Source organism: Zonotrichia albicollis, chromosome 4, assembly GCF_047830755.1.
Source record: "Zonotrichia albicollis isolate bZonAlb1 chromosome 4, bZonAlb1.hap1, whole genome shotgun sequence".
NCBI classification, from domain to species: Eukaryota; Metazoa; Chordata; class Aves; order Passeriformes; family Passerellidae; genus Zonotrichia; species Zonotrichia albicollis.
The window spans coordinates 39201213-39222834 of NC_133822.1; the positions used below are offsets into that span (position 1 = coordinate 39201213).

The 21622-nt window shown below is 35.1% G+C and overlaps 1 protein-coding gene across 7 annotated transcripts in view; it reads right to left on the reverse strand.

The window, feature by feature from the left end:
• CFAP54 (cilia and flagella associated protein 54) overlaps positions 1-21622 on the reverse strand; it is a 107201-nt gene that overhangs the window by 47951 nt on the left and 37628 nt on the right. For 6 of the 7 annotated variants that reach the window (XR_012580040.1, XM_074539583.1, XM_074539584.1 and 3 more), the window contains 17 exons: positions 21149-21291; positions 18999-19150; positions 17870-18021; positions 16073-16195; positions 13906-14046; positions 13378-13474; positions 10549-10638; positions 9786-9912; positions 8963-9056; positions 7879-8018; positions 6107-6325; positions 5568-5704; positions 3726-3871; positions 2815-3042; positions 2389-2612; positions 2153-2288; positions 412-526 (listed from right to left, as the gene is read on the reverse strand). Coding sequence is in view for 6 of the 7 variants with exons in the window: in XM_074539583.1 (XP_074395684.1) it covers positions 412-526; positions 2153-2288; positions 2389-2612; positions 2815-3042; positions 3726-3871; positions 5568-5704; positions 6107-6325; positions 7879-8018; positions 8963-9056; positions 9786-9912; positions 10549-10638; positions 13378-13474; positions 13906-14046; positions 16073-16195; positions 17870-18021; positions 18999-19150; positions 21149-21291 (2464 nt within the window). In the remaining variant the exon portion in view is untranslated. The remainder of the gene's footprint in view (positions 1-411; positions 527-2152; positions 2289-2388; positions 2613-2814; positions 3043-3725; positions 3872-5567; positions 5705-6106; positions 6326-7878; positions 8019-8962; positions 9057-9785; positions 9913-10548; positions 10639-13377; positions 13475-13905; positions 14047-16072; positions 16196-17869; positions 18022-18998; positions 19151-21148; positions 21292-21622) is intronic. The other variant, XM_074539582.1, reaches the window with a different exon arrangement.

Sequence of the window (21622 nt, forward strand, 5' to 3'; positions counted from 1 at the left end):
TTTATGAATTGAAGCAAATTATTAACCACCAGGAACGTTTATTCTGTCAATAACAGTGCTATTCACGCAAACTTAGGAGTGTATTGCTGGATATCCAAAAATAACAGAACAAAGCTGGACCAAGACGCCCATGCTGCCTCACAGGCTGTAGGTTATCTGGCACCTGCTTTTCTCTGCTTTCAGACATAGTCTGAATATATTCTGAAAGATCTTGACAACATTACAATACATCCAAAATATCAAGAACACTAATTTGAAGACAAAGCTCAGTTTATAATAAAAGACAAATTGTAGGAGAAGTGGAAGACTATGATAAGGAATAGAAACAGAATTTATAAAACCAATTCAGTACGAAACAAAGACAAAACTCTGGGAGAAAAGAGAACACACAATACTAAATTGTGCTCTGACCTGTAGAATCCTTATTTGTTGGAGGATTGAAAAAGCGTCCAGGAAAAACCCCTTCACTGGCAGAACGAGCAATAGGCAGCTGTAATTTGTACCCTATGTAGTTTCTGCATCTCATCTAAAAAGCAGGATTTGTTTCATAAAAACTGAATAAGAAAAATCTACATTTAGTTCTTACAGTTAAATATCTATATACACAGTCGCATGACAAAATAAAAGAGGACTACGACAAAATAAAAGAGGACTAATTAAGAAACACAGCAGTGGCCCATAACTAGTACTTTTGTCAGTAAGAGGTGAAACATCCACACCTAAATATTGCATATAAGTGTTTCAAAGTTGCTGCACTAAAATTTGTCTCTTAAAACTTGTCTCTTGTCTCTTACTTGGTATTTGCCATAATCATTAGCAACTCCTTGATGTTGTGCAAATATTCCACCTTTTTTTCCTCCAGATGAATGCATGCTTGCACAGAACCTGTCACTAAGCATGCCTAAAGGACATGTTGCCTGGGAAACACAATGGAATGCTAAATACAGAGGTACAAAATAGCTCTAAGCAAGTAACAACAGCAGCCTAACTCTGGCAGAGAAGCAAACTTCCAGACTTCTATAAAGGACTAATCCACAAAAGACTTTTTATTTTGCCAATGTAGTTACACCACTTCAGAAGCACAAGGACCAACAGAACTAGTTCTAGAATTCTCTGAATGGCATTTATTTATGAAATGTAACCATAAACTCCAAATTTCTTACCTGAAATCCTTATTACTATTAGCTAACACTAGTCTTTAATCTGCGAACTGTCTTTCTAAACTATGATTACTTTTCCACAGCTCAGTTACCAGCACTATGAGGGTACCACTATGCTGTGGTGCCCTTCTACAGACAAAGGACCATGTTTGAATGGCTGGGCCAGAGAGAGCCAGCAGGAAACAGAGAACACAGAGCTCCTGAGCTGCCCTTGCAAGCCACGGACGCCTTCAGAATCCCTGCAGACCCCGGGCATTGCTGTGCTGTGGCAAGACCATGGCTCCTGAACCCCATGTCCATGTTCATGGTCAGAAAAAACCTCTTTGGTACTCCAAATCCCACTTTTCCCTCCTCTCCTTCAAGCCCTCTTTTACTTTAGTGATAGAAATATCCTAAAAATATCCACAGTGAGACTGACTTCAGCAAAACTTCTTAGAAATAAACTTTACATTTAAAAAAAAGTGAAACTAATTTCTAATAGCTAATTCAATGAAAAATTTCCAACTGGCACTGTTAAGCGAATAGAATAGATAGAGCCACAGCTTTTAATGAGAGGAACTTGCTGAGCTGCTTAGGGGTTTTTTTGGTGCTAATCAAGTTTTTTAAAGTTTTTAATCAGCATTGTCTGAGTTCATTTTAACTCAATTTTATTAACTTTTGGAGCAGTGTTCCAATGCAGAAGCAAAGCAATATCCCAATAAATATTTTAAGGTTAAAAGAGTGGCATCAAGAAATAACATGAAATTAGATTTAGGCTTATAATACGGAATGGGCATGTTGCACATGGAAAAAATGTCCTCTGGGTCACCTGCTGCTCTTGGAATCATGTCATACAAGCCTTTTCATGCACTTCTATCAATAATGTTCATTAATTTGTTATAATTGACTATTTGGGAACATATCAGAAAGCATATTAAGCTAATCAGTGAAAGTGCTTCTCCACATTTAGCTCACATTAGAGTCAGTGTCCCAAAAAGAAATCTGTGTTTCACCTTTTGTGCATCATCAGACAGATATTTTGTGAAATGAGATCCATGGCTGTCTGAGCCACTGAAATGCTGTATCCTCTCCAGCAGCTGCCTCTGAGCATACACCAGGAGTGGACTCACTTGTTCTGTGAACCTCTCACTGGAAAAAAAACCAAAGTGTAGTAATTAAGCAATATAATGGTATAATAAACTATATAATATTAACTTTTTAAGGTTTTTTTAGAGCTGGTATAACTTACTGTGTAAATATATTAAATCGTACAGCTATGTGCACCAGTGCTTCCCACTTCTTCATGTGATACAACAATTCTATTGTTTTTAGAACCAGATTGCATATCCATCTCAGATCAACCACATTCACATCATCCATGGGAGGCTGGGGGTGAAGAGCAGAACCACCATTCTCATCCGCAATGCCTCCTAAACAACTGGGAATGCAAAACTCTCCTTCGGGATCCACAATCTACAGTCAAGAAACATTATTATACCTTTATTTTCAAATGTGCTTTTAGGACAAATCAATTACAGAGATCAGAAACTACTGTCATCTAAAAAACTTGTTACAGAGAATAACTTGAAGATACCAGAATGTAATGCATGAAAGAGAAAACTCTCTGTAGTGAAAATTTGATAATCAAGAGCTGTCTGAATAGAATAATTTTTACCTTAAGAGAACTGCTTGCTTGTAGGTCAATTATCATATCAATGATCATGTCTGATGCAAAATAAAATGGCAACCAGATGGTGCTGCAAAGAAGATCCCAGGTGATGGAAAATGCACCCATATGGGAATGTGACTGGTTAGCAATCACTTGAAATTCTTGAGTATAGCTCCAAAGATCTCGACAAGCATTTTGAAGCAATGTCCAGTGGCCACCACGGTGAGCAAGAACCTGTGTATACCATTCAAAATATAACTATACCTTGGAAAGGCAGAAATTAAAAGCTTCATTCTTTTATTGAAAAACTTAGGCATAAATAATAGTTCAGAATTACAGTCTAGGCATTACAAAACCTTAATTTTTACCTTTTCATAGAAGGACTAATTTATAAGTGAATTTAATTGTAGGTTTTGGTGTGAGAATAAGAAATAAAAATTAATTTACACCACCTATAGGTGTGCTTTTACTTGGGTTTAGAAGGTTTTATGGGAAGAGTAGTTAGTCTGCATTTCCCTTCAACCACTGGTTCTCCTGCTTCTAGTGTGAGATTCACTAAGACCTGTAAAGAGAAAGTTAAATCTGCAAGTATTTGCAGAAAAATTTAACAAACATGAGAAGGAAAGTTACAAAGGTGGATTGAAAAATAGAACAAATTACATAAATTACTGAATGTCTGAGAGAATATATATTATGATAGGTGATATGGCTGACATTTCATATATTGTACTTGGATATTTTTCAGAAGATGAGAAAACATTACTTTTAAACAGTGAATTTTCTTTTAATTTCCTGAGGTCTTTTCATGTAAAAAGTAGTAAATATTGCAAGACATGCTTAGTGCATTAATTACTAGTACTTAGTAATTAATACTACTTAGTAATATATAGTTTAATAAGAAACCAACCACATCTTACCACTGCTCTTTTCAAATGCAAGAAGATGCTTGTAAAATGCTTCAGTAAAAGGGCATTTGATGGAACCTGGTCCTGTTTGTTGGTCTTTGTTCGACTTCGAGGAGTTTGACTCTGTTTATTTCTGGTTTTAGGAGATTTACCTGTGGCTGAAAAAAAAGGTCCCTGTTAAAATTGAGTTGAAGTTCTCAAAAAGAAAAAAGAAAAAACAATCAGCTAGATTTTCCTGTAGCAGCTAAATACTTAAATGTTAGGAAATGCCAATGTTAAGATTATCGTGTCTGTAAGGTTATGATATTTAAAATACAAGATGCTTTTTCTTAGGAATGAAAGCTAGTCTGAGCAAAATACTAATGGGTACCAAATAGCTTTCAGCCTCAAAGTCAAAACACAATCCTCATTTAAGTTCTAGGAAGAAATCACCACGACAAGAAATTTGTTGGCAAGCTTGCAAGAATCTTTCTTAAACTGAGTCCTCTTAAAGTAGATACTAGGAAGAAAGGAGGATTTCTGATAAATTCTGTGGTATGTGTAGAATCCCTTCATTATTTAATTCACTATCAAATATCCCCCAAGGGGAAAGGCAAAGGTTCATGGTAGTGGAATATGGTAATATCTGAACTAGAGGTCTAGGCAGAAGCTAATTCCTATATAATACTTGAACTCTATGACAAACTACACATTTCACATAATTCTTTTAAGCATAACTGTTGCAAATGCTAGGAGATAGTAAAGAGGACTTTTATCAGGTTTCAGCCAATTTCAGTGTGTCTCAGTCACTGGTAAGCATCAAGGCAAAGGTGTTTCTGTAAAAGTAGTCTGCTGCAAAGAGAACCAGTGAAACAGAGAAATTCAAGTGCCAGTTTTTGTCACACCTCCTTGGAGAAGGCAAAGAGGACAGCTGATTTTACCTAAGGAAGCCCTACATGGAAAGAGAGGAGAAATTCAATCTTTACTGCCATGGCAAGAATGTGTCCCTGAAGAGATATTGAAAAGACCAGGCCTGTGATTACTTGTTGAACTTCTGGAGCCTATGCAGACTTTGTGCTGACTTTGTACACTACCATTGACATCTGAGGAAATCAAAGTCCTGCATTTCACAATTACCCACAGATAGGAGCCCTCTGGCTCCTGTTGGAACCTCATGGATTAAAAATAGCTAGAATAATAATAAATGTTAAATGTGAAAGACAGAGAAATTAAATAAAAGTGGTAGAAAATAAATTGTTCCTGAGGTAGCTTTTGACAGAGGGAAACACTGGGGAGAAAGCAGCAGAGAAGGAAAATTAAATTCTACTTATAATTTGAAAGATAATAATAAGCTCCAGTCTATAACTTTAAAACTACTTACAGAATGACCCAGGGAAATTTTGACCTGCTAGGAAATGTAAAGGAAACTACCAATCAGTTACAAACCTCAGAAACTGAAAGAAATTATCAATGCATTCAGAATCATTCGGAATATTATCAATTTCATATGTGTAGGTAGTCTGGTATCTGCAAAACTAAAGCTAGTATCATTATTCTTTTTTAAACTTACAAACTTACTAATAAATTATAGGATAAAGAATAACTAATTGATAAAATGTAACATATTTATTAATAGATTAAAAAATGCTCAGAATTATTAGATATGCCACATGACTTACTAAGACTTCTGTATGCCAAAAAACATGGATGACATAGGAGGAAACCCAGAAATGTCTTCTATGTCTTGGCATGACTGACTGTTTTTCCAAAGGTGATGTGGGCAACTAATGATGGAGGTCAAAAGAGCCAGAAATTAAGAGAAACAAAAAGTTAAGTTGAAACTGATTACAGTTGTGCACCAATAAAAAATCTTACAGGTTTGGGTTTCAGTGTCTTCTGACTTTTCAGGGAGAGAAGGACTTGGCTTTCCTTTGTTATCATCTGCAGCTTCCCTTGCCAATACAGTGCCAGAATTGTTTAATGAGAATATCTCAGGATCCAAAATATTGTAACTGCAAAATGGGAGAAAGAGAAGAAAACACAAAAAAACCCTTCACATATGATATCAAAAAGAATTTTTATGTACATACACAAAATTCAGTGTCTCAGAAGTGATTACTTTCCAACAGCTTCAGGAATAAGAAATAATGAATGATAGCCAAATTATAAGGAACCAAAAAATAACTTAGTATAGTATATTTCAAAGCTTTCATCTCACCAATGAAGTTAGCAACCAAAACTGTGCCTGATGTCCACAGGATGGAAAGCAAAACCTTTTACATAGTAACAAGTAATTTGTATTTGAAAGCTGAACTGTTCATATGAATATATTGTAATTCAGATCTGTCTGCAGTAACAGCAATAACACAATAATCTCTATTAACAGCAATCACTGATAGTGCAGTAAGATGTACCTGTCCAGATGCCGTGAACCACTAATTCCCATATTATATTGCACTTCCAGGTTCTTTTTAAATAGATGGTAGTGTGCAAGGGCCAGATAGATATTCATCTGAGACTTCCAGGGCATCTCTTCAAGACACATTTGACAAAAGCGACTTCGGATTACGTATTTAGTCAGCAGCATCACTAAGGTTTCATGAGCCAATTTCTTCAACTTATCCATGGCTTTGCTAAACCAAAACATATGAAGTAGCAAGAAATGAAACTGTTTTCTTGAAGCTCTAGAAAAAAAGTCCTGGTAAAGATACATGGATATTCTGTTGCATCTCTCCAGATTAATATGCATAAGCATATGACATATTTCTGAACAAAAGACTTTTGCTTTAGTCAAGAAAAGCAACTGTGCTTTCCCTCTTTACATGCACTTAACACACAGTAAATCCCATTTTATATTTTACCAGCTTCTATAAGATAATTGTCTTAGTACTTTAAGGAGTTTAGATCATTTTGAAGTTATTTGTCCCTGAATTGTACAGATTAATATAGCAAATATAATGTGCTTCAAAGTCAATTCAGGAGGGCCTTCTATTATACTATAAATCTAGATTTTGGTTTTTTTTATTGCTTTGCTTTGGTAGTTAAGCACATCCAGTACGAAGAGAACATAGTATTTCAAATCTGGATGCCTGCCTTGGATTTCCAGCCAAAGTTTTTTAAGGTTTCCCTGAGAGATGAAAAAATTCTGTATTACTTGACAAACATACAATGTTGTATTCAAACCAAATCTCATTTTTTTTAAATTAACTGTAAACTGATTCCTTTATTAATCTAAATTATTTTTCTGCCTGTTTTTCACCTTTAAAATGTGGGCAGAATAGTATACCACATACAATTTTGATTAAATTGTGCAGCATTACTGTTATGTAAGACACAAAAGAGTAGCTGATAAAAATCCCAGATAGGTTAAACATCCTTTCTTCTGCTGAAAGCCATGAAAATCATTTTAAATAAGGTAGGGTTTCTTCTGTCAAGGAGGAATAATAACATTTTTAGATGGTTTAGGTGAATATTTAGAAGATTATATGGAAACTTTTTTTAGGTTATTTAAAACACTTCCAGAATCAGTTATATGATTGCTTATGTGCAAATGTTTATAGTTTCCTATTTGCCAATTACCATAAGTGACCAAAGGACCAAATTATGAGTACTACACATTCTTTTAGGTCAGAAGGTAATATTATTGGCAAGTTCACCAAATATAAACAAGTATCTGCCGAAAGAAGAGGTGAATTATTTTTTTTTTAATCAAAAACAGTTCTGGGGAAGCTACAAGACAGATAGTCCAAAAAGACTAGCACAAGGTCCACAAAAATAATTCTGAATCTACTGCTATTATTATTTATTTAATAATAAATATTTTTATTAGCTTTGTAACAGATAAACTCCCTAACACAGTTTCAAAAACCTTATAATACTCAGATTATCAGAGCTTTTCCACCTTAATGAATCAACATGCTCAAGCTAACACAACTGAAATACAATCTTTGATTATTAATACAGAAACTTGAAATCATTAACAGCTATTAAACAGAAATGCAACAGATTTTGTTTCATTGAGTGGAAACCAATTTTATACTAAACTACATCAGAAAAATTAGAGGACTGTGCAGAAACTAGTCTCTTTGCTATAATACAAAAACTAAAATACACACTTAATTGTAATCTAAATTTCAGTCAAAATATTTTTTCTGTATGTATAAGCCTGAAAACTGTCTTCATTTACTTTTGTGCTTCTGAAGATTGCATTGTATCTGGATTTTTCATTAAAAACTCTCTGAGAGGTCCTTTCTGAGGCACAGCTTGTTTTGTTGGTTTCTTTGCAGGTGATGACTTTGCTTTCCCTGAAGGTGAGGTATTTTTTCCCTTTAAAAAAAAAGTCTTGCATCAAAATCTTAAATATATTTCAAATAATTATTTATACCTACATTATCAATCACCTGAGGTATAGAGCAATTTGGCTTACATAGGAACAGAACATTAAAAAAGATTCTGGAAATGGTTGTCAAAATAAAACTGCAAAAGAAGTACTTAAAAATTCTAGAAAACGTCACCATTTTTCTGGAAAGTACATGTCAACAACACACAAAGAAGCCAGTCAGGTCCCTGAAGATTTTCTTTCATATACCAGTCTTTTCATCACAGAAATAATGACAATTCATTTCCTAATATTATAAACAGTAAAGCTCTGCAATGCAAAAATGAAGACAGAAAAACCCTTTTCCTAATCTATCTCAGATGCTAGCAGTATTTCAACATTACTAGAGGATTATGAGGGAGAAAGCTCTTCCTGCAAAATAATACAAATCCATTAAGATTATCAGTATCTTCCAGTAAAAAATTATTTTAAATTAATTCTGAAGAAAAAGCCTTTGCAGTGCAATTAGAACATCTGCACAAGGAGTTAACCATGAACAATTACTCACAAAAAAATCTAAGTACATATTGTACAAAAAGGCCTGAGCTGATCTCCTTTTCTGAACGTGATGGTACCCAAGACACTTCCTATTACCACCATGTTCTTTTAAAGGGAGTCAGGTAAGGCAAGTTTCTTCTGATTTCAGAATTCCTTATTTTGACTTATCTGAAATTCACACAATTGTTGGTCTTTCAGATGAATCCTATGTCAGCATTTCTTCCTGGTTTTAGAAGTGCAGAGGTCAGCTGAGGACTAGAGTTTGTATCCCAAATTTTAGGAACTGTGTATGTCTCTAGATGAGATTTTTATGAGACAATTTTTGAAAATTTATTTTGTTCTTATGGTATTGCTACCCAGTAAAAACATATAACTCCTTAAAAATAAAACTCACCTTCTGAACTTCTGCAGCACTTGTGCTTTCTCCCAGAGTGAGAGACCTTGCTTGTGCTGAAATTCCATCAGTACCAAGGAAGCTCTCATTCCTCCTGATGAAAAATATTTTTAAAATCATCATCATAATAATCATCATGTTAAATTCCTTTCATAGTAAAAGATTATCTTTGGGAACATATAGAGCACATCATGCAATTCCTATTTCGTTGGCAGTTTTAAATTCAAAAGACTTTGTTTCCTTCATCCTCTTAAGAAATTAGGAAGTGTTAATTTTCAAGGTTTATTACAGAAATCTGAATTTGTGAGTAACAACTATATTACCTTCCTAATGCCTAGTAAAATAAAAAATTTTCTTTATTACCCAAATTATACTACAGAATTTTGCAAATAATTTCTTCACATCCTACTGTTTTGGTCTCTTGTAACCACAATTCCTGTTCCCTAAAATATATATCTCATTTTCACTGATTACTTGCCTTTCATATTTTAGAAATACTGATGTGTTTTTTTAAAAATGGGATCTTCTCAGGTAAGTGTCTACAATTTGGCTCCATTTATCTTTTCCCCATAGAAGTTTTTTGACACTATAGTAGGCCCTGATCAGTTTGCTTTTGATTTAACCCATCACAGCTTCCCAAGCTATGCCACCACCCCATAATAACAGCTGTGTAATCCATGTTCATGGAACTTCCGCAGACTAGGAGTCATGGAAATTACTCCTGATGGGTCTTCCAATGGGTACAACTTGGAGTTTCTTTTGTAAATGTGACTCTCATGAGCATAAGCAGTAGTTTTTCACTACTACTCTAACAGAGATCTACCTTTTCAAGTTAGTTTCCACACTCTCTGCCCACTCCAGAACACTCTGAAACTTCTCTTCATTCATGACTTTGTGCAAAAGCTGAACGAAGAACTCAAGGAAACGTGTGTTGCCCTTGAATTTAAGCACTGCAATAAAGTAACAAATAACACAGGTGTTTATGCTGTAACAGAATTCTGAAGTCAGCTAGGATTCCAGCGACCTATGCCTCCAAGCACTTATGTCATGTTGCGTACCCATAGCAACACTAAAATCAGGGATACTCAATGGCAGTTGCTAAATGCTTCTTGTGACTAGGCATCCAGAATCATAAGCTCATTCTATTTAATACACTGCTAGAATTACAAACATTATAGAGACAGCGATTTCTGTGAATTCCTCTTCCAGTGAAATAATTTAATGTGGAAATAGGCTACCTCAATTTTGAAAGAACATTTCATACAAAGAGAATATTTGAAAAATTTGGCACATTTTTTAAATTTACTTGTTTCTAAGGTTATTAGAAAACATATATGATTCAATTTAAAATATTAATATTTTATATACTTAGCATGAACACCCCAAATAATTGGTTGCATTCTATTCTCTATGTGTTTACAGTGAGAACTTTTTATAAGCTATGTTTCACTTGATTTTGTATATTTAAGAACCAAATGAAGGTAACATTCCCAAGAGCTTATTCCAAGCAAGAATGAGATTGCTTTACTGGCAACTTTCTGAAGTAAAGGAGCCCTTACAATTAATATAAACAGCAACTACCCTACCTTCTCGATAAGCACGGTCTGATGGCCAACATGAAATTACAGGGTAGAGTAGCAACAGAGATTCCTTTCCTGTGAGCTGTGCTCCAGGACCTGCATCAATAACCAAATGAAATCCATTATGAAAAGCAGTAATAATATACAATAAAAACTCCACTTATAACTGACCAAAAAAAATCCTTCTCTAGCACAGAGTTTGCTTTTAAATCTCTAACTGTCATGAGAGAGGATGTCTGGAGTTCATCAGAGGTCTAAAAAAGAGCCATGAAAATCATATGTGGAGAAGAATGTGCAGAAAGGACATGACAAAAATGTATTTAAGGCTATACAGCAAGAACTGATCCCACGATACTGCTATTGACTAATGCTTACATTCATGCTCTGCATATGGATAATGTAAGTACGTAGAGGATTCTTTTTTCTTAAGCTAAATATTTACAAAAATAGATGTATAGAAATTCAGTTATATTCTATAAATAATATACTGTATATAGAATACACAGATATGGACAGTATACAGAATTTATAGGGCAATAACTTGGATTCAAGCTTCTGGCAGTTAAACACAACAGCTGATTAAACATTATCAGCTAACAAGCACCAAAACAATGTTAAACATACTGCTTGTTATTTTTCCTTAATAAAGAAAAATAATCTACAAATTTTGGGCTTAGACAAGTCCTGTAAGTTGAAAAACATCAATGCAGCAAATCCCTGAAAAAAGCAAGATTAAAAATGCACTCTGGAACCAGTTGTAACTGTGGATCAATAGGTACAACATCCAGTGAGAGCAGTCAGTTTAGGTCTGTTGAATGTAAATAATGTCCAACTAAGTAGGACAGCCAGCAGGAAAAGCAGACTTTTAAAATAGGACACCCTTTCTTAGTATTCTCTCCCATTTGACAAGTTCAAAAATATGTTGCTCCAAATAAGCCTTTTCACAAAGAAAAATACGTCCCAAAAATTTTTTTATGGGAAAATATTTGAAATCTCAGAATTTAAATTGTACTGTGTGTGAAATATTTTGGTTTTCTCTTCTTTTGAAAGAAGCAGATTCAGCTCTTTTCCATTTTTCTTGTAGACTATCATTAATGGAATGCTAAGTGTTGATCCAATTATAAGGATTTCCTATGACAAGGCTTTTTCCAAAATGCTTCTAACAGCATGCCCTACAGGTGTGCACATTGCCCTGAACCATTAATACATATTTGTAAGGAGAGCTGTAAGCTTTGCATGGCCACAGCAAAAGGCTTCTTCTCAGTTTGTATCCTGAAACTATTGACAAATAGGCTATTTCAACAACAGAGCAAATTTTAGTGATCAATTATTTGCCAGCTACTGAAAATGTGATTTTTTTCTAACTGATCAATCCATTAATTTAACTTTCTATTAATTAATCAACATGCTTTTCAATTAACTTACAGAATTCTTTCCTTATGTGACTTGTTCTGCAGGAATGCAGGCATCAGTGTGAGCAAAAATGAAGGATTATTGCACAGATTAATGGAATTTTTCCATCACTCCTTATCCTATTTTTCACAATAATACTTTCTCTTCTGAACAAATGCATGCACAGAGGTGATGGATGGTAACTAGAACAGGAGGGGTGTGGTCTTGCAGCAAAGGCCTGCTGCATACTGGGCTGTACTAGAAACAGCATGGCCAGCAGGTCAGGGCACATGACAATGCCCCTCTATTCAGCACTAGAATAGGTGTGAGACCACATCGAGGTTACTGTGCCTGGGTTTGGGCACTGTAGTACAAGACACCAACATAGTGAAGTTGAGAGAAGGACAGGCAAGATGACAATGAGCTATAGAGCATGAAAAGGCTGAGGGAACTGGGTTTCTTCAGTCTTAGGAAGAGAAGGCTAAGAGGCATCTACACTCACCTAACAGGAGAAATACAGAATGTGGAGACAAACTCTCCTCACTGACAGCACAACAGGCAATTGAAACAAGTCAGAAATCAGAAAATTCCAAAGACATCTAAAGAAAACCTCTCTAACCATAAGAGTGGTTAACTATCAGAACAAGTTGCCCATAGAGGTTATGAAATCTCTTTCTTCAGAAAGATTCAAAACTTGACTGGACAAGCCTCAAGCTGATGTAATTGTACCTGTTTTGAGAAGGGGGTTGGAATAAATACCTTCCAACCTATACTACTCTACCATTCTATCCAGGTACCAATCAGAAGTGTCTCTGAGATTAAGTTCTAACCAAGCTTTCTTTATAATCCTTACTTATTAATTCATCTAACTTTGGCAGGATTATTAGCCAGAAAATTATTGTGCTTGATCCAGAATCCAAGATACTTTAAAGCATGTTTATTCATTTCCAACTTAAAAGGTAGTTAAATACTAGCATGCATACAATTCCCTCACAAAAACAACAATTTCTGTTAACTTGCTTCATGGAGAGTTTTCTCCACTAAAATTTCCTGCAGTGGTCATTACTACTAACATTGGTGGGGTATTCAGACAAGCTATAAATGGACAGTGGTCTTTGCCACTGCATTTTCTGATTTAAAAAGATAAAGGAAGCCTAAATAACATGGAATCCAATTTAAACAGGTTGGAAGAACATAAATATTTGCAGAATTGTTCACAAAGGAATATTCCTTTTAAAGAAAAAATGTGTGTTCCAGTGGAAATTACAAAAAAAAATGAATGCACACATTATTACCAGGTGATCATTACCAAGATCATTATTGCTTTGGTTGAGTCATCATGGAAGATACAAGAAATAAAAGTACTTCTTCAGTAAATGTAGTTTTTTCAAACAAGCAATAGAAAACTCCATAGACAAAGGTAAGACGTGTTTCAACACCCACCTGGTTCTGTCAGTTTGAGTAGAGTTGATTCAAGAGAATTTAGATTTTCTGCTGCTTTTGCCATTGCAGCTAAATGGGATGCCCTTGAGGAACGTCTCTGAAATATTGAATACTTTGTTATGAAAGCTTAGCTTTAATTTAACTAAAACCAGCTTGTCAATAGTGGAATCTAGCTTAGATCACAAGTCTTCTAAATCTATATCTTCTAATTTCATCAATATTGTATTATTTTTCTTTTCTTATAAAATAGAAATTATGTTTGTGACTTTTTTGGCACAGCATATTTTGTCAAGCATGGGGACTCCCAATCTCTGGAGGCATTCAAGACTGGGCTGGATAGGGCACTGAGCAAACTGGTCTAGTACAAGGTGTCCCTGCCCAAGGCTGGGGGTTGGAGCTGGATCATCTTTGAGGTCCCTTCCAATATAAACTATTCTATAATTCTAGAACAAAAAAAAATTAGTAAATCTAGTCTTCAAAATAATAAAATACAGAATTTAAAGAAAAATTAAAAACTAGAGCAACTACTTTTACTGCTTTGCCAGTGCGTGTTTCTTCAGTTTTCACGTCTCCTGACTGGCCAGGTGAAACTCCTGGTGAGATCAACAATTTTTTCCCATAGTTAATGATAATTGCTGAAAGTTCATACTCTTTCCATGAATGTAGTACCTATAAAATAATAATCTGTTACACAAGTTTTTTTTTACATGATATGTAATATTTCATTCCTGTCTACTTATAATTGTCAAAATGCATGAATATTATAAATATAAATTTATTACTCAATATGCAAGTTTCTTTTAATAAAAAAACCCAGGACTGTAGACATGTAAAATAATTGGAATTGCAGATTTTATCTATGCATTCTATTCTGCTTAGTCTATCCCTCAGAGAATAGAAAGATTTACCCAGAAGTATCTATTGCTGTGATTGACACCCTCCCTGTTCTCAGGTAGTACTGCTATCAAAGAACATAAAGGATAACTAAATGATCCTCATTTGCCTCTCTGGTATCAAGCACACATTTTAAAATCCCAATTGTATTGAAAGGACTGGTGAAATTTATTTTTAAATTGCAAAATTTATAAATTAACAGTGTAGCAAATGTTTTTCAATGGCTTTATCTTCTTTAGATAGAGCTCAAAAGGCCCCAGTGCTTCTACTACATGCAAGCTAACTTCACACTAGGATCTTTGCCTTTATGATCCTAAGTAATGTACAGATTACCTTAGGATAAACACAGTACATGACCTGACTCTAAGTCAAAAGAAAAACATATACCCTGCCTTAATGAGAAGCATTTTCAATACACTCATTCTCTTTGCTATTCTGTATGCTATCCTGTTGAAATTCTATCTCTAAGGGAAAAAAACCAGCAATATAAGTGGTAGTCAATTAGCTGAGGAATCCAACAAACAAACATCTAATCAAGGTTTCAAGGCTCCTAATAGGCTTTATTGTGTCTGACAGCATTCACCTGGGGCCTATGCCTATGGGGCCAGCTGAGAGGAGCTCCCTCTCAGCTCAAGTCTAAGCCTACAGTCCCTGCTGGCTCCTATATGGCAGTAATGTTGGTCTCCAGCCTGGTGCAAGTTATGCCTGGTGTGACAATAGATAGATCCACTAGACTGGGCACCTGGCTCATGGACCAACTTCTGAGTTTGACCTCAGACTATTCCCATCATGACGGACCTGCCTGCTGGGCTCTATCTGACCCTAGCCACCTCACCAGCCTTATCCTCACCTCTGGACTGACTTCCCAGCTTCAAATCTGACCTGCCTCATCACCGCAAATTTGCCTGATAATCTGGATGCCTGGCTGAACCTCTATACCAGGTGCTGCTCTGCCAGCCATGGCATTGCCCTTGGCTCCTGGCCTCACAGCCATGCTGCCCTTGCAGAGCATTTTTTGGGTTATTTGGTACAGATCTGCTCTTGTGAGGTTAGCATGGAGATTCAGCTCCTATAAAGACCAAGCTGAGCAATCACCAGCATGGGGCAATCTCTCAAATCCTTAGCCACAGCTCAGCTTCAGTATGGGCTCTTAGCTGAGGTGCACCCAAAGGTAGAGGAAAGCTGACTTTTTCAGTATCACACATTTATAATAGTGAGTAATTAACTGCAGCATGTCCCTATACATGAGGGAAAAAAATCCATACCGTGTTTCTCCTTATCTCACTAAACAGATTGAGTATCTGAATCATAAATGTCATCTACAGACATATATTACAGTTGAAAGTCAAGGTGTTTTTACTTTTGCCAGCATGCATGACTAAACAGTATAAAGTCTCTTGTATCTAATTAGCAACTAAAACAGATATATTAATCAGATTAAAACTACAAATATGACTTTTGCAATAAATACTTTTAAACATATATTATATGTATGTCTTACTGAAAATAGTATTAGCTTAAATATAAAACTACACATAATCATATAAAATGTAGATCTAATGACATGGACTAATAGTTTTAGACTATTTTCTGAATAAATACTAAAAAGGCAAAATGTCATCGTAATAAAAATGTACTGATTCAAAGATGCTAATAAATGTTTGCATGCCTTTACTATTTAAGATTGCTGGTACTGTAAGATATCATTCTGAAGGCCAGCTTACTAAATCTCTTTTTTTTCCCCCAAATGACAAGAGCTATATCTCAAATTAAGCTGTAAGCACAAAAATTCACACCGTACCTTTGCTGTATGATATGAAGCGCAAGCTATCATATGCAGAATACTCTCATAACATTCTTCCTGTCTCCTTTGCAAAGTAGAACTTGGAATTTCTTGGAGGACAGCCAAGCATTTAATGAGTATCTGTAAATACAAGGGTTAAAACAAAAATTGGAGTCTAGAGCATACTTTCAAGCTTGTACCACTGTACAGCCCACTGTATTTCATGGTGAACTTTAAAAATACTTTGAAATCTAATGCATAGGATAAAACATTAGTTGTACAAATGCCAATAATTAAATTTCTATTTAATTGAACAGTGTCAAGATTTCAACCAGTGTTTTGGAATAAATTACATGTTCACATAAAATCTCAGATATTAATATACAGATACATGATGGATATTTTTACTGATCTCACTAATATGGAATCCAAGAATGTTTAACTCAGTGAGATAACATAATCCTACTGGAGGACTGTTTGAAAATATATTGAGATGGCAAGGATTTCAAATGAAAAAAAATATTTCCAGTATATTGCAAAAATAAAATACTTCTTTCCCCAATTTTGTCCATCAGAAATGAAAAGAACTTGTGGCTATTTTTTGTGGAAATAATTTTTGTGGCTATAAGTTGTGGAAATTATTTTTCACTTTACTTAAGAAATCTGAAAGAGGAGCCATTTCCAGTGGCTAGCTGTACCTTTAGCAGGACAACAGCGTCTTAAGCAAGAAGCTATCCCTGTATTCAAATAGATGATTTGTTTTTTTTCCTAATCACTCCTGAAAACTTAACAGGGCCCTAAGTGTCCCAGCAGTCCTTCCCTGAGCATCCTCACTTGAGACCTCCCCTCATACCCTCTGTCAAGCTCAGGCACAAGCCTTCAGTCCCTGCTTGGGCTGCAGTACTGCTCCATTGGTCTTCAGTTCTTTCTCCTGCATGGACCTTGGACCTGTGCTGCAGCCTTGTCTCCAGCCTCTGGCTTCAATTCCTGCGCCTCCTGACTTTTCCTCCTGGATGGACCCTGGGCCAGCCCAATAACCTCACGTTCCCTGGGCTGTCTTGGATCCTCTTACCAGCACCCTTCTCTATCTGCCATGCTCAGATGCTGCTGGTCTGTGCTTCACCTGCAGTGCGGTCACCTCATCCTTTCTCACAGAGCCAATATACTCTTATTGCTGCTACCTAAAAAGGCTACCTAATTACAGGAAAAAGATTTGCATGTTTCTACTGTATGCTTGCTGAATGTAAAAACCACATCTGCTGCTTCATAAAATGTATTCTGTTTTTGAAGAGAAGGTGTTTGCTTCTGGAAAGGAACTCATGCCTGGAAACTAAAGACTGCATTGTCAAAACACTGAATAGCTTTCTTTTCTTTAAGAAGAAAACAAAACTGTATATGAAGCCAACATTCTGAATTAAAAAAAAAAAAAAAAAACAACAAACCAACCAACAACCAAACAAAAGAAACCACAGGCAAATGCTGCTTTTCTTCCCTCAAAATTGCTGCCTGCAAATAACATTCAAGTACAAATTACATTGTAATTTCTGCTACAGTTTAAAATACCAACAATCACCCTAAAGAAACAACTGATATTCTGCAGTTGCTTCACCATATCTGAGAGCAGACTGTGTGCAGCTTACATGGAACTTAGATGCATTGGGGACGAATAAAATTCTAAAAGGCTTTTCTTTCATCAGCTATTAAGCAGTCACAGCCTAGATATTTAGCTCTCCAACTGTACTGCCTATTATAAGTTTAATTTGAATCACTATAACTGCAGGACCTGACAGCCGCTTTGTCTTAAAATGCTCTCACCTGAACTACTGGCACTGAAAAAATCTTGTGGTAAATAAGTGGGGCGAGGAGACCATAACATTGTACAACAGACTGCAGTGCATAACTTGGATCGTTCAACCAGTTGCTAAGTTCAATTGCCACAGTCATTCTTTCACATTCTGCTAATCTAGCTACCTGTAAAAGAAAAACACATTTTGATTTAAATATTCATTCTGTTGTTAAACCATTTGAGAGTGGAAGAAGACAGATGTTACTGCAGTTTAAAAAGCAGGATAAGCAGCAAGTAAGAAGAAAGTTTAAGAAGGAATATAAATTCGCACCTGTTAGAAGTATATTAAAAAACACATTATTCCTGATACTAAAGGAAATGATTGCTCTTGATCTAATTGTGCCCTCTGAGTTTACCCATATAATTTACAAACTGAGGCTGATTAATAACCTCAAACTATGTGCAGTGGAAATTTCACATGCTAGCCTCTCAGAATCGGTAAGGGAAGGATAAATCCTTCCCTTCATGTTATCTGTTGCAGTCCTTGCAAGTGAGAGTTTATCTTGTAAAGTCACAGAGTAATCAACTGCTCACATTTTTTACAAGTACTTCAGCAAAGAAATAAATAGAATAGGAATGCAATAAAACAGGAGGCAAATTTGACTATCCAAATAAAAAAGAAAGGGTGTATTTTGTCATTAACATGCCATTATACTATAAAAAACACTGAAATAAAATATTACTATATTAAAACCATGGAACCCTGTTAGAAGTCACATCTTAATTAAAAAACATGTATTACATAGCATAAATGTTGAAAATTTAAAAAATTCAAGGTAGATCTTTAGGGGACAAAAATAACTTTTATTATACTTCTTTCTTATATTATAGTCTACCACCACTGAAGTCAAGAAAAATCCTTCCTCAGTAGGAATCAGTGTGCTTTGGTTAGGCAATAACTGATTCAGAAACCATCATTCCAGCAGGATGTAAATAACCAACAGCTTCTGAAATACTTAAGAAAAAAAGGCCATGTAACCCACAGAAAATGGAGTATTCTGTAAATGGGATTAGTTGATTGCCACATCTATCTCACAATGATGAAATTAAGCTGATGAAAAAGTAAAATCAAATCCAGTATATTATTTTAAACCACACCTACTTGCTCCTTATAAAATATCTCATTGGAACAGATGGAATCACAGAAGAGTGCACCTTCCATGACATTAATGTCAGAAACAGCAAATATATTCCTCAAAAAGAGGTGCAAGGCAATAGGAGAAGTCTGAGATACAGCTTCAAAATGTAACCTACAAAATATAAAAGCAAAAGAACAGTAAAAGCACATTAATTAGCCTGACACTGTATTATAATAAAATGAAGTCTTTACCTTTAAAATTATGGACAAAATAGATTACTATAACTTCTTCTAGAAATAAGACCTACATATAAAACTGAAAAATTTGCTTAAAACTTGTAAATTAAAAGCTAAATAAATAAAAATATTACTTCTTTTGAAATTGCTATCCACTTTCTACTAATCTAAAACAACTTTTCCTTATCTGCATAATCTAATCCAGTGAAACTAATTTTGAACTGTCTGAAAGCTTCAGATGGTACAGCTTATTTATTTTCATTGTTGACTTTTACACGTTGTTCTTCTGTATTCTGACAATGACACACACACAGTTGTGAAGTCCATTGCTAAGTATTACTAACAGACTCCTTTTCAACACTTATGTCTTGTATTACAAGTCTCAAAACAATCTCCTCTCTTTTGCCTGCTTTTCTCTCAAGATATTTTTGGGGGTTTTTTTCCCCTTCCCTGGGGACAGAGGAGCATTTGTACTTGCTGTATTTTTTAATATTTTTGTTACAGGAAAAAGCCTATGATTTTGAAGTCAAAGAAATAAATTCCTTCTTCTCCTCGATTGTATTTCCTGAAAGAGACTGAAACTCGAGAAGTAAGATCAAATAGACACATTCACTCACTTGACATTACCAAGATACCACTACCAGGGCTTCTAGCTGGAAAAACAGGTTTCCTTTCCTTCAGGCTCCCTCTGCTGTCCCTTTAGCGAGTCCAATTTCTTACCCACAGCTCAGTAAACCTGAAACTGCCTGATACCACAGCCGTGAGAATCTTCCATGTTAATTAAAAAAAAAAAATAAAGGGGGAGTAGGGGGCTTGGCCAGAAAATAAAAATTCCCAGAACTGCTTTGCACAGTTGTGCTTAAAATGTTCTGTCTTCATCTGATTTATCTGAAAAAAGACTTATTACAATGTTATCTCTAGAGCTGGATGTGTTAAAAAATTACTTATGAAAAAATAGTAATGACAAAAAAAAATGCAAACAACAGCACAATGACTATTCCTGCTTTGTTGCCTGGCCAGGATAGATTAAAAAAACCCACACAGTCATGAAATAGAATATATACTGATTTTCTGGTAGCATCAATGCAGCCCATAGACTCTAAATTCCAAGTGCTACTACGGTTATGGCATGTAACATCAAGACCCCTGGTGCATTTGTATGCCTGGTATCACACACGTGGTGGCACTTGAAGGGCAGACACTGAAGTTGATTATTTGTATGCAGGTAAATTGGATGTTAGTTCATTATCAAATCATAAATAGCTGACTTTGATATAAAACTATTTTTCTTATAATATTTCACATCTATTACTGCAGAAAAATATCTTTTATCTGGGAATAAATTCAGTTTTGATGCATTTCTGAACCTGGATCTATTGAATTTCAGTAAACGTAACCACAAAATTTCTAGCTGGGTGATGAAGAACTTCTATAATTATGGTTAAACATTTGATTTTTTTAAATAAAATTTTAAATATCTCTAAAGACCTTTAGCATATGCAAAGATTATTGACACACTATGTAGCTATCCCAAAACAGAATTAGCAACAATTTACCTGTTTTGGTCGGTGTTCTTGACAAATCGTTCACAATTTGTGAGATCTATTGCTCTCTTAATTGCAAAGTCAAGCACCCTGCGCATACGATACATTTTGCAAATGCATCACACAAAACTAGTACCCACTTTGGAAATGTTTCACAATTATCTTAAGAAAACAGCCATTACAAAGAATTAGGTGTGTAAATGTTAGCAGTGCCTTAAATAACAAAAATCCTCTGCTAATTATAAACCCTTTTCCCAGAACATTTTTCACATCACAAGCCTGAACAAAATTCCAGAACTTGAAACTCTTCTAAATAAAATGTGCACATCTATAATAAAAAAATATATATAAATAATTAATTATTATTTTAATTTTGTTTTACCAATTACCTTTTCGCAGATATCGTGAAATTACTACTTGCAGAAATTACAGCTGCATTGGGAGGCTGTGGAGAAGAATCTGAAACAAAGTAATCCCACATGGGTGAAAATGCTGCTCTGGCTAATCTGAAGTTGCCTATCTGATAGGCTACCTACAAAAAAAAAACAAACAGTGAGTTGACGTGCTCATGGAATAACCAAGCCAGACAAAATTACAGGATCAATAAGGTTTCAAAACTCCCCACAACATTGTAAACTGTAAATTTATAATTTCTCTAAGACTATCCGAACACAGTTAAATAAAATACATGCAGCAATAAATGGATTTTACTATTATTAGTCTGGTTCAGATTCAGCATCAGTGAAAGCAAAGGGGCTCCTTGACTGCTGACCAATGCTCTAAAAGTCCTGTGTGGAAAACTTTACAGGTATTGTGCTGCAGTTCTTGAAGGCATATAAATTCATTTAGGTTCACTTTTCTTT